At 39.7% G+C, this 12,022-nt stretch overlaps 1 protein-coding gene across 7 annotated transcripts in view; it reads right to left on the bottom strand.

Moving 5' to 3' along the window:
- Positions 1 to 12,022, bottom strand: part of LOC149747710 (uncharacterized) — a 167,762-nt gene that overhangs the window by 85,003 nt on the left and 70,737 nt on the right. For all 7 annotated transcript variants that reach the window (XM_089923007.1, XM_089923006.1, XM_089923003.1 and 4 more), the window contains 2 exons: positions 9,474 to 10,072; positions 7,736 to 7,835 (listed from right to left, as the gene is read on the bottom strand). In XM_089923007.1, the coding sequence (XP_089779133.1) occupies positions 9,949 to 10,072 (124 nt within the window). In that variant the 3' untranslated portion in view covers positions 7,736 to 7,835; positions 9,474 to 9,948. The remainder of the gene's footprint in view (positions 1 to 7,735; positions 7,836 to 9,473; positions 10,073 to 12,022) is intronic.

Raw genomic sequence — 12,022 nt, 5'->3', positions numbered from 1 at the left:
TAGCAGCATACCTGTTTGCTCCTTCTCTCCCTGTGGATTTCCAGCTGGACGCCAAAAGAGATTACGCCCCTTTTGTTCCATGTGTCTCTTACAAACCTAACACAGTGAATGAAAGGATGAAGCATTGGTAGTCTCACTCATGCTGGTAAATATCTGAGAATGAACACGTTTTCCTATCAAATCATGTCCTACGAGGACAGGGCAATAGGGGATGGATCAATGGTGGATACTAGGAAAGGTGTCTGCTTACTGTGCTCTCATATGCAAGTGAGGGACAGGAGGGTAAACAGGAGAGGGAGTGAGATAGTTAGGCAACAATGCTTTAACTTGAGACACATGTAGAAACCAGTAGAGAAAAATCTACGTGGAGGTGCAACACAATATAAAAACTATCCCATTTAATTTATGCCACCTATGAGACACCAAAGAACAATGCTTACATTTTAAGAATGGTGTTGGAAGTGCAAATCGAGAGGGAGATTTTGTACATATGTTAGAGGCAGCCGTCAGGGAACACCCATTCTGGAATGAAGCGATGTCACGTCACTTTGGGGTTTCACTGTCATTCAGCTTCACTCTGAGCTCACTGCCCTCAGGAAGCTAGCAGGTTAGACGCTTTAACTGAGAAGGAAAAGCTTTGAGTCCTGGGAGATATTCCTGTAGCTGAGAGTTTAATTTTAACTAAATGGAAACGGCTCATGAAATAAAAGCAAGATTGAGCCTTTATGGAACATTTTAGGATTGTACATGGCGGCAGTCCCAAGATGAAAAACCAGGGTCCAAAGGTAATCTTAAAAAGATGCCTGTAGGGTCACTTAAGGCATCTGAAATGACCTACCATGGAAAATAAAATCCTAATGGGCAAATCCTTGTGCTTTATCTATACATACAAATGGAAAGTTAAATAGTTAGCTGTTTTTAGATATTCAGTTTTATGCAAACGATGTTACTCTTAACAGCATTTTTCTAAGGCCCTCATTGCATACCATTTTAATTAAATTTTTATTTATTTAGCCACCGTGTTCACTGCCACAGAGCTGTAAATTATAATTTAAGATATAATTCTTTCCTGATTTCAAGGATTAGCCTCTCCCTGCGCTACTTAAATAATACTTAAATAATATGATAGAAATTCTGTGATTCAACACTCAACTGAAAGATAAGAACAGTGTTTCAAGGGGGTTGGAAGAAGAGAGATCTATGTAAGCAATATGGAACAAGTAACTTTGCAAAGAAGAGATGGGCTTTGAGGCTACTCTTGAAGGATTCTTGAACTGGGGAAGTGATATAAGATAGAGAAGGGCATCCACATAGGAGAACAGGAGGAGTACAAGAGAGATACCACAGAAAGCTCTCAGGTTTCCCTCCTTGTTAAAAAAAAAAAATCTTATGGTGTCTGAGTTTGTTCAAAGTCTAAGAAAAATATTAGCATAGCAGGGCTTCTCTATAATGGAATGATCGAACCTGAAACAGAAACCACCTCAGGACAGAGGGAGGGTAAAAAGGCGTCAATTTCTCATTGTCTCCCATCAACACCCACTGTAGACATAGTTCATAGATTAAAATCTTTTTTGACTGTGGACCTCAGATTGGACTGCCTGGGAATATGGTGTTCCACAGCACAGGCTAGTTTTATCTGTTTCTGGATTTATTTTTATGCTTGTTTTAAACTTCTGTAGTGAGAGATACTCTAGCAGGGTACTAAATATCAAAATGGAATTCGTCTTTACTAATGGCTTTAAAGTTAATCTGGGTTAGGGATTATAAAATTATAGATATTAGTATTTCCCTACTGTGTGATGAAAGCAACCCATGCTATACCATGCATTTAAGAAATGTCACCACACAAATCCCAAGATGGTCTTCCTCCACAATTCCAATGGCCAAATCCTTCAGGAACAGAATGCCATCCTCTTCTTAAATAATAATGTTAGATATAGTACTGTTTTTAGAGTTGCTTAAGGGTTTGTTTTCTTGGTTTTTTTTTTTTTTTTTGCGGTACGCGGGCCTCTCACTGTCGTGGCCTCTCCCGTTGCGGAGCACAGGCTCCGGACGCACAGTCTCAGCGGCCATGGCTCACGGGCCCAGCCGCTCCACGGCATGTGGGATCTTCCCGGACCGGGGCACGAACCCGTGTCCCCTGCATCGGCAGGCAGACTCTCAACCACTGCGCCACCAGGGAAACCCTGTGGGTTTTTTTGATGTTAACTATAACAGGCCAAGTAGGAGGCATAACCAATATGAGAGGCAGATCAACTTGCCTAGGGCCACAGATACCGCAAATAAAAGAGAATAATTTTAACACGTATTTAATATTTTACAGGTTCTAGGCAAGATTCTATGAACTTTCACATATGTTAAAATCACCATAACAACTGTGTGAAGAGAAGATTATTAGCCCAATTTTATGGATGAGGAGACCGAGGCTCATTAAGATTAAAAGCAACAGAACACAGGGCTTCCCTGGTGGCGCAGTGGTTGAGAGTCCGCCTGCCGATGCAGGGGACACGGGTTCGTGTCCCGGTTCGGGAGGGTGCCGCGGAGCAGCTGGGCCCGTGGGCCATGGCCGCTGAGCCTGCGCTCCGCGGCGGGAGAGGCCACAACGGTGAGAGGCCCGCGTACCGCAAAAAAAAAAAAAAAAAAAAAAAAAAAAGCAACAGAACACAGATATAAACTCAGGTCATCTGACCCCAATCCCAATATTCTGTGTAATCATCATGATTAAAGTAACATGTATTAGGTACTTGCTCTATGCCATCTTCTCTGCTAAGTGTTTTATATAAATCATCTCGTTCCCAGCATAATGTCCCTAGAAAGGATTATCACTGGCTAACATTCACAGATTCAGAAACAGGTTGATCAAGGTCACACAGCTGATAAGTAACCCAGCTAGAACTTGAAATCTGAGTTTAGAACTAACACTCTTTATTAATATATTTTGCTGCCTCTTAAAGGATAGTGCAATCCTAAAAGTGAATTCAGTTACAGGTATTAGGACCTTATTCAGGCAATATCTATGTGATAAAGTGAGGGAGAAAATCCATTCTCTTGGGGAATCAGACAGCAAGCACACATTGAAATCTCATTAGAAATTAGTTACAGCAAATAACACGTTTAAATGTTTCAGTATATCATCCTCCTCCACAAAAAGGACACTTCCATTTTCGCTTAATATCCTATCCTTAATTAGCAATGACAAGAGCCTCAATTACGGATTGCTTTCTATATGTGCCTAAAGCCACGCTTAGCAATTTATATAAAATATCTCATTTAATCCTCACAACCAGACTATTAAGTCTATGATTTCTTCCTGTGAATCAAGGGAACAGTATACAAAGCTCAAAGAACTCCAACAGGTACTAACCTACCTAGTTAAGGGAAGCAGAGCAATTCTGGCCCACAAACACCTTGGAAGCTAATCATCTCTGCCTCTCACATGGAAGCCACAGTTGTGAGATTATTCAGCAGTCACCTGGTGAGATGTAATGCATTTTATCTGATACGACTGTGGGAAATGTGCTATAAAAATAAACCCAGTGTGCCTTGCTTGTTGTGCCGAAGAAACCTCCCTGGACAGTGTGAGTGGATAAAATATTGAAGAAATATTGCTGCCCATGATTAGAGTTAGAGGGATGGAAAAAAATGAAGCATAGATTTGAGAAGGGGATAAATAGCCACAGGCTTCCTTACTTTTGTCCAGAGAATGTGAGCAATTCAGCAAAGAGCTCCTAGCCTTCCTCTGTGTAAAACTATTGCTAGATGTTAACTTGCCACGGCTGCAGGACCCAGCACCTCCTGCATGTATACCCTGTCAATGGAATGTGCGCAAAGGTAATGAATGTCACTTCTGGGATGGAGTGATTAAGAGCAGAGCCTCTACACCCTTTTCTCCTCTGTCTTCCAACTACATTCCAAAGGCTTTGAGGCCCTAGGAAATAGAGTCAGGACATAGAAGAAGCCTGGGCTCCTAATTCACTTCATGGAGAAAAGATCTCAGCAAATAAAAAATATCATGTTGGATTATGTCCTTAAAAGCACAAACTCTATTAGATTGATTTCCATCTTAGGCAGGTGAATACTCAAATACATAATAAGACTAAATAAAATATTTTTCTCCTGATATTCTGTTCATAAGACTATAATGATACTTGTCCAACTGTACAATAATTATGTGTTAACCTCTATGACTCCCCTCAAGACTGGGAGACCCTCCAAGGTAATGATAATGACGTTTTCACCTTTCCAGCTCAGCACCTAGATCAATACCAGGTACAGTATCCACAGTAACAAATATTTTGTGAATATATGAATGATGTGTAAATAGATGAATACAAGGATGAATAAATGAGTGGAGAGACTGGAGTATACAGAAAATAAAACAATTATTTTCATAACAAGACCACACAAATTACTTTCCATTTGACTTTAGAATGCATTTTTGAACTTATATTTAAATGTGGGTGTGTCCAAATCAATTCAAAATCATTCAAATAATAGAATTAAGTCAAACCATGAGAGGTTAAAAAAAAGAAAAGAAAAAAGCTTGTCTCTTTTGTTCTTCATCCTCAGTTTCTCTCCCTAAACCTTTCTGGCTTAGGCAAAGCACCAACCTAACTTGAATTGTCCTTCAAAGTGTGTTACCTTCCTGCTGAGTGTCTTAAGTAAAAGATAAAGAATAAATATGTTCTCAGCTCCTGTGAGGCTGCAGGTTTAGTCTAGGTAAAGAAAGGGTAAAATAGAGAAGTTTGCCATTTTTTATATTACTTTCAAAGTTCTTCAAGGCTGTTTTAAGTCGCGTACCTGAATCAGAGGGTACCAAGCAGTCTGCTTAGGCATACAGTTCGGAATCTAACGTTTGTAAGTGGGACATGAGATAATGATCCCCTCAACCCTTGGGGCTGCCTGGTACAGCCTGGGTTACCCAGAACCCTGGAACTATTCACATTCAGCCACAAATAGCCTCTCTAGGGTCTCCCAGGAAGGTTACCCGAGAGAGAGACAGAGTCAGACAAAAGGTCAAAAGTGGTCTCGGATGGCAGACACAGTGAGAAACGCCACACCCATGGGTCCATCAAAGTTCTCTCGCCATTCAACCAGCGGGCATCAACTTGTGCAACAGCCAGCGGCGAGTATGCCAGTGCTCATGGTGAACAAGAGATTGCTAGGATTGCTACAAGAACTAATGATCCAGAGCAAAGATACAGCAGGTCAGGGGCGGGAGTCCCAGGAGACCTTGTCAGCGTGGGTTTAGGTGGTTACCCGCCCATCTCTGTCTTCATGTAAAGATGATATGACCACCTAGTGGATGTGAAGGCTCTACCACAGTCTGTGCCTTCTACCATCATTATTGGGACATACCTTATAAAAGCAACCACCAACTTGGAACGAAATCAGTCTCATACACATCATCAGATGATACTGCAATGAGTTTTTGTGTGCCAAAGAAAGAAGAAACTAGATTCTTTGAAAAACACTGGCTTGAAAATTTTAGATCGTAAAAATGATTAAAATTTTCTTGTCTAATGTGACGATCAAAAAGAGAGAGATGTTATTAAAACATTGATTAGAATTACAGTCACAACTTCAAGAATAAGACCTGGTAAACAAAACAAAACAAACAAAAAAACCCAAAAACACTTATGTTTGGGGAAGCAACTACAAGTTTCTCAGTAAAAATCCTGAAAAGCACTACTTGAAAATTATGTAAATTAAGTATTTGATATCTTTCCCAATACTTTATACTTTATTATGGCTTGTTATTTTAAATTATTTATATTAGTTGTTTTGCTTTATCATTGTTTAATATAAAGGCTATACAATTTTTACCAAGCTCCATTTAGATCCCCTCTAGTTTATTCTAGTATAGCATACAAGTATCATTTAATAAGTGTGCCATGAAGTGAAAACAGTAAGCAGTAGTACCTAACTATATAAGCAGCATATTCACAACTAGACAATGTGTTCTAGAGTCGAAGGGGGCAGAACCCAGAAGATACCCTTAGCCTACTGATTAGGTAAATATTCAATTTAAGATGATATATTCCCTAGACCACACAAAAAATAGATACCAGTGTAATAATAAGATTTGAGGTCTGTAATTTTATCTAGCAATGTAGCCCTTAAGGCAGCAATCGCTGGTGTTTCATGAATTAACTGCCTACCGTGGAGCTTTTCAACATAGAATACAAATTAATCCCACACACCTTACTATTATAAAATTTACTTACATTTTTCATGACACATGCAGAATCTAAAGATTTATAAATATGGAGTAGATAATGCTTTCCATTTCAATTTGGCATCAAGCTATCGCTCTGAGCCCAAAATAACAATGCAGACAACGCCGGTTTAAAAAAAATCCCAGATTTACTTAATTTTGGCTGTTTGTTCCTTTGCCTAAGTGTTTGGTTTTTTCTTTGTTTTTAATCTTACTCTATAAAGCCAAGCCAAAGTTCTTTATTCGAAGAATCAGATTTTTTGACTGATGGTGAAGCAGATGGATCACAAAATTAGGAGGTGGGACAACTGGATATTTCTGATTACAACTCTTTTACAGATTTGTTTGCTTGAGTGTGGTTTTTTGCTTCTTGTTTGAGCTAGAGTTTCCTCATCACTAGAATGAAGGTTTTCATTAAATATTTCTGAGTGTTCTTTTGAGCATCATGTGAATTTGTCATCCTAACTTGTTGCAGAAAAAATTTAAATGTATATAATCTTAGAAGTATTTATACTAGTTATAAATTCAAACAAAGTAGGGATTTTAAACGCTGAATTATCCTGATTTTATGCCATGCTGCCACTAATAAACCAACAGCAAGTTCCCTGATAGTGATTCTCTATTATGGGATATTGATATATTTTGGGATTTGGAGGTTGGATTGACCTCCCCCTGTTTACAAGACACAACTTTCTGATTTGCCACCTGCTATGTCTCCTATTCATCTTTTTGTAAGACTTTGTAAACATTAAGCAAAACCCTCATGGTACAGAATTTCCCACAAGTGGCCCACATTTGAACAGTAGGATTCAACTGAGACTTGAAGATGGGCCACACGCAGCACACCCTGCTGACATGTTCCTCTACCCACGTCCCTCCTTTTCTCACTGCCTGGTAATTGAAGTGTATTTTTGTCAGTGGTGTCAAAGCCTGTCTCCTAGGCTGTCTTATTATTTTTAAATCCCCGACAAGTCCACCACAGTGATCCAGCTCCTTGCACTTTATAGGTGCTCAAGATGTACTGGCCAAGCCAACACGTCTCTCTCAGTTTCTCTAGACTTGCAGGTCCTTAACTGCAGACCCTAGGGTGACTGGGAGACACAGCAGCTGGCCTGGAAGAAACTGTGCATAAACCACAGATTTTTACTTATGCAGCTTTGTGCATTAATTCTGGATAAGCACATGATAGAATGTCATATGTCTGAATTTTATTTTTCAGGTGTAGTGATGGTGGGAAAGAGGCTGGTAATAGCTATTGTAGACCACACTGCATTACAAAAAATCTGATAAATCCAAGCAATTCAATTCAAAATGGTCAATTAAGGGAAAAATGCAGTCATTTAACTTGATAATTCTACATGATACATTAAGTCTCTCACAGACTCCACCACAATGAAAGCGAAAAGAGTTGAACGAAGGTAGAGGAAGATTTTCTTTAAGGTCCACTACTTGATTTCTTTTAGCTCCTAAATATGTGGGAAGCAGTAAAGCATGGTGCGCTCAGGCCATGGTACTCACCTGGTCTTGGAGTTGGGCAGTGTAATTTGTGCACTGGCTGAACAGATGGATAACTGATCATAGGCAAATTCTTAACTTTTCTCTTCCTCAGTGTCTTCATCTGTAAAATGGGGATATTATTGGTACTTACTTCTTAAGAGCTTTGTGAGGATTAACTACACTAATCCATGGACAAGAGACATGTTGTCTAAATAACAGGTGCCCAATAAGTTACAGTGATTGTGTTGTTGTTGATAATGCCCATGACAACAATGATGGCATGTGTCTATTTTTATCATTATAGTGTGATTACACGTCATATATGTTGTATCTCCTTGTTCTGAGATTAACATAGCCTCTTTTAGAAACCACCAAAAGGCTCAACAGTATTGGTGAGAAACATCTGTGAGCAACAAACATTCAGACACAAACATTCAATTAAGACGACCGCTTCCAGAAGCAGTCTCTGAAGCATGTCTGATCTAGAAGGGATGCCCCCATGCACTTCCTGCTGGGAGAGAATCTTCTATTGTCGCCAGTCAGGATCATTCCCTGTTGGTTTAAATTAACCTGAAAGATCCTCAGCAGTTTAGGTATGTTTAGCTCAACATCGCAGATTGTTTATACCTGTGATGCAGGCACGTCAAAACAACCACTGAGCCACTAGCTTAGGGTTTCCAGCTGAAGCTACGGCGGTTCTTTTCTGTAAGCACAGGAAATCAGCCAAGCTCAGTTTGCTTAAGACATTCAGGTAAACCGTTTGCTTTGTCAGAGCACTCTCTCCCAGGAACGACCAAGATATTCTGAATCATTTACTTCTTTCCCATTTGCCATTCTTTTCATGAGGTGGATTCCCCAATCGTAAACACAAAGAAAGTGTTGAATCAGAAGCAGCCAGAAGTGATTGGTGATAACTGGGATTTAATGGCTCAATCTCAAATCTAGTTTCAGTTGTGTTTCACCAGAAAATTTTCAAATTCTTGCTATGAGAGTTTGGCAGAAGACAATAAAAATCATGATTTCCTCACTTTTTTCTGATGTTTTGCTATGGCACTAAATAATATGTTCAGTATTCCCCTGGAAATATATAAAGCACATTACGTGGTGTGTTCATCATTTGCCTCTGACTAAAATGTCCAAATGACTGAGAATTAATGAAAATCATTATGGATAGGAGCAAAGGATGTGTACCAACATGTTCACTAAAGCATTGTCTACAATTGTGAAAATGAAAACATATATTATAAACTGTATAACAATAGGCATGAAGTATTTACTACTACATGGACTACTATGAAACCATTAAAATAATGATGTAGAAACAAAAAAATGTGAAAAACGGGTTTTAAAATAAAACAGTAACACACTAATATTAGATTATTTAGTTATTATTCTGGGTCCAACCAGAAGAAAAACAAACAGTAATTTGAGCATGGAAAGTGTAATGAAAAAACTATTAATTATGAAAGAGGATTAGAGTAAGGAAGGAATGGCCAGCGACAAGTAAAGAGAACGCCAAAACACACAGCAGAAATAAGGAGAGCCGCTAACCCTCTAGTTGAAAAGAAGACCTCCTCCTCCCTGCCCACAGGACTGAGGTCCAGACCCGGTTGAAAAGAGCATGACTGTGGCTCACTGGATGGTAAAGAAGCTGCTGTGGTGTCTCATGGTGGAACTTTCTGGAAATATGCCCTCTGTAAGTTGCTGGAAATCCACATTCTAGGGTTCCAGTAAAACTATGCACGGGGAGATTTCTCACCTGAGGCGCTACTCCAGAACTGCTTGATAGAAGATGCTGATGGAAGCTGTCGTCCACTGCTCTCTCTACGCACTGCTGAAGCCGACTACCGGAGAAGTTGTGAGCCCCGGGAGCAGGGCTGAGGACGCCCTCGGAGCTGCAGGAGTGAGTGGGTGCTGAAGACGCCACCAAGAGCCCTCCCAGCAAGCACCGGGGCATCGCGAAGCAACACCTTCCTCAGGTGCCATCAGTTAGGAAAGCCTAACATCACACGAGGTGGCCAAAGAAAAACTATTTAAAGGACCCATAGCACTTTCCACAGAGCAAGTAACAAAAGAGTGAATTTCGAGCTGAGAGGCGGTAACCAATGTTACCTCAAGAAAAATTAAATTTAAACGGAGTTGTTTTTTTTGTTTTTTGTTTTTTTTGGCGCTACACGGGCCTCTCACTGTTGTGGCCTCTCCCGTTGCGGAGCACAGGCTCTGGACGCGCAGGCTCAGCGGCCATGGCTCACGGGCCCAGCCACTCTGCGGCCTGTGGGATCTTCTCGGACCGGGGCACGAATCCGCGTCCCCTGCATCGGCAGGCAGACTCTCAACCGCTGCGCCACCAGGGAAGCCCTAAAAAGGAGTTTTTATCACATAATCAGTGAAATGCAAATTCAAGCAATAAGGTGCCATTTTTGACTAAAAAACAAACTGACACAAAGAGTATATAATATTAAAACGTTAACAATGGCTCTCTTTGGGTGGGAAATTACCAGTGAATTTCTCATTTTTCTTGGAGCACTGCCATATTCCTACAATATAAATGTACATAGATTTCCAATGCACAAAAATAAAATACAATTATCAACTCAGCTACCCAAAAAACTTAATATTCACTCAATAACTTTTACTCTGTATTTAATTACAGCATAAAATGTAAGAACAAATGCAATATGGATGCTGCATATTAAAGGGACTCGATCAGTCTTACTCATTTTGTGGAATCAAGGAAAGGACCATTCAAGCGTTTCCATGAGTTTCTCTTCCATTCTACCTAAAACTCCCTCTTGCTGGAGGAATTCTGTCCATCAAATTCTAGTTATCCAAATCAACACATTTAATATATCTTACAGGGGTATCAGTGCTTTGTGTGTGTGTATGGGGAGGGGTGGTGGGTACAGGTGAAATAAGTTTAGGAAATGATCAATGTACCAAAGGTGAACAGGTTTACATATTATTGTTTCTATCTGTACATACCACACAGGTTTGTACAGAACTGCAATAGTGTTTGGATCTAGCTAGAGCCTGGATATGATTCTGCTTTACCAACCCAACAAGGAACTTCTTCTATGCACATGACTGAATCAAGGTGAATGAACATGTTTGGGGGAAGTTTTAAAGGCCTACACAAAGCACTACAGCTCTGTCAAGTGATGTAATATAATTATAAAAGTTCTTTAAAAAAAATTTACTGTTGCCTTTCAGTCTACCTTCCTGTATTTTACTACACTCTACCTTATTTTAAATGTGATTTAAGGAAATGTTTTGCTCCATACTTTCTTAGTCTATCCCTCCCTTTCTTCCTCTCTGCCTTATAAAAGAATATATAATCGAGCCAAAAAAAACCCCCTCCAGCTTATTTGTAAAAAAAAGCTTCAACTAGCAACCTAAATGTCCAGCGACGGATGAATGGATAAAGATGTGGCACATATATGCAATGGAATATTACTCAGCCATAAAAAGAAATGAAATTGCGTTATTTGTAGTGAGGTGGATGGACCTAGAGTCTGTCATACAGAGTGAAGTAAGTCAGAAAGAGAAAAACAAATACTGTATGCTAACACATATATATGGAATCTAAAAAAAAAAAAAAAAAGGCTCTGAAGAACCTAGGGGCAGGACAGGAATAAAGACGCAGATATAGAGAATGGACTTGAGGACACGGGGAGGGGGAAGGGTAAGCTGGGACGTAGTGAGAGAGTGGCATGGACATATATACACTACCAAATGTAAAATAGATAGCTAGTGGGAAGCAGCTGCATAGCACAGGGAGATCAGCTCGGTGCTTTGTGACCACTTAGAGGGGTGGGATAGGGAGGGTGGGAGGGAGGAAGACACAAGAGGGAGGAGATATGGGGATATATGTATGTGTATAGCTGATTCACTTTGTTATAAAGCAGAAACTAACACACCATTGTAAAGCAATTATACTCCAATAAAGATGTTAAAAAAAAATAAAAATAAGCTTTAAAAAAAGCTTCAACTACAAAGGGACATGTTACCGCCTGCTACCATCAATATAATACCTAACAATTTATCACTGACGCTGTAAGAAAGTTAGTGGTGTACCTAAAACCATCTTTTATTTTAAATATCCCTTGTTGTGCTAGTAATGATTTTCCTTTATTATCCCCAAGTCATATATTTAAACCTAAAGAGACAAACCCAATTTCACTTCTCTAAATTAATCTACTGTAACCACATGTACCCTAACTGTAGGAGATGCCTGAGCCATTTTCTACTTAAAATTCTGAAAGACTCGTGCTCACATAATCCCCACTGACACTTTTGCAAATGACCAAA

Source organism: Delphinapterus leucas, chromosome 13, assembly GCF_059928025.1.
Source record: "Delphinapterus leucas isolate spDelLeu-1000000601 "Yukka" chromosome 13, BTC_Dleu_Yukka2, whole genome shotgun sequence".
Classification (NCBI taxonomy): Eukaryota; Metazoa; Chordata; class Mammalia; order Artiodactyla; family Monodontidae; genus Delphinapterus; species Delphinapterus leucas.
The sequence above is the reverse complement of the archived record's forward strand: the minus strand, read 5'-3'. Positions and strand labels throughout refer to the sequence as shown.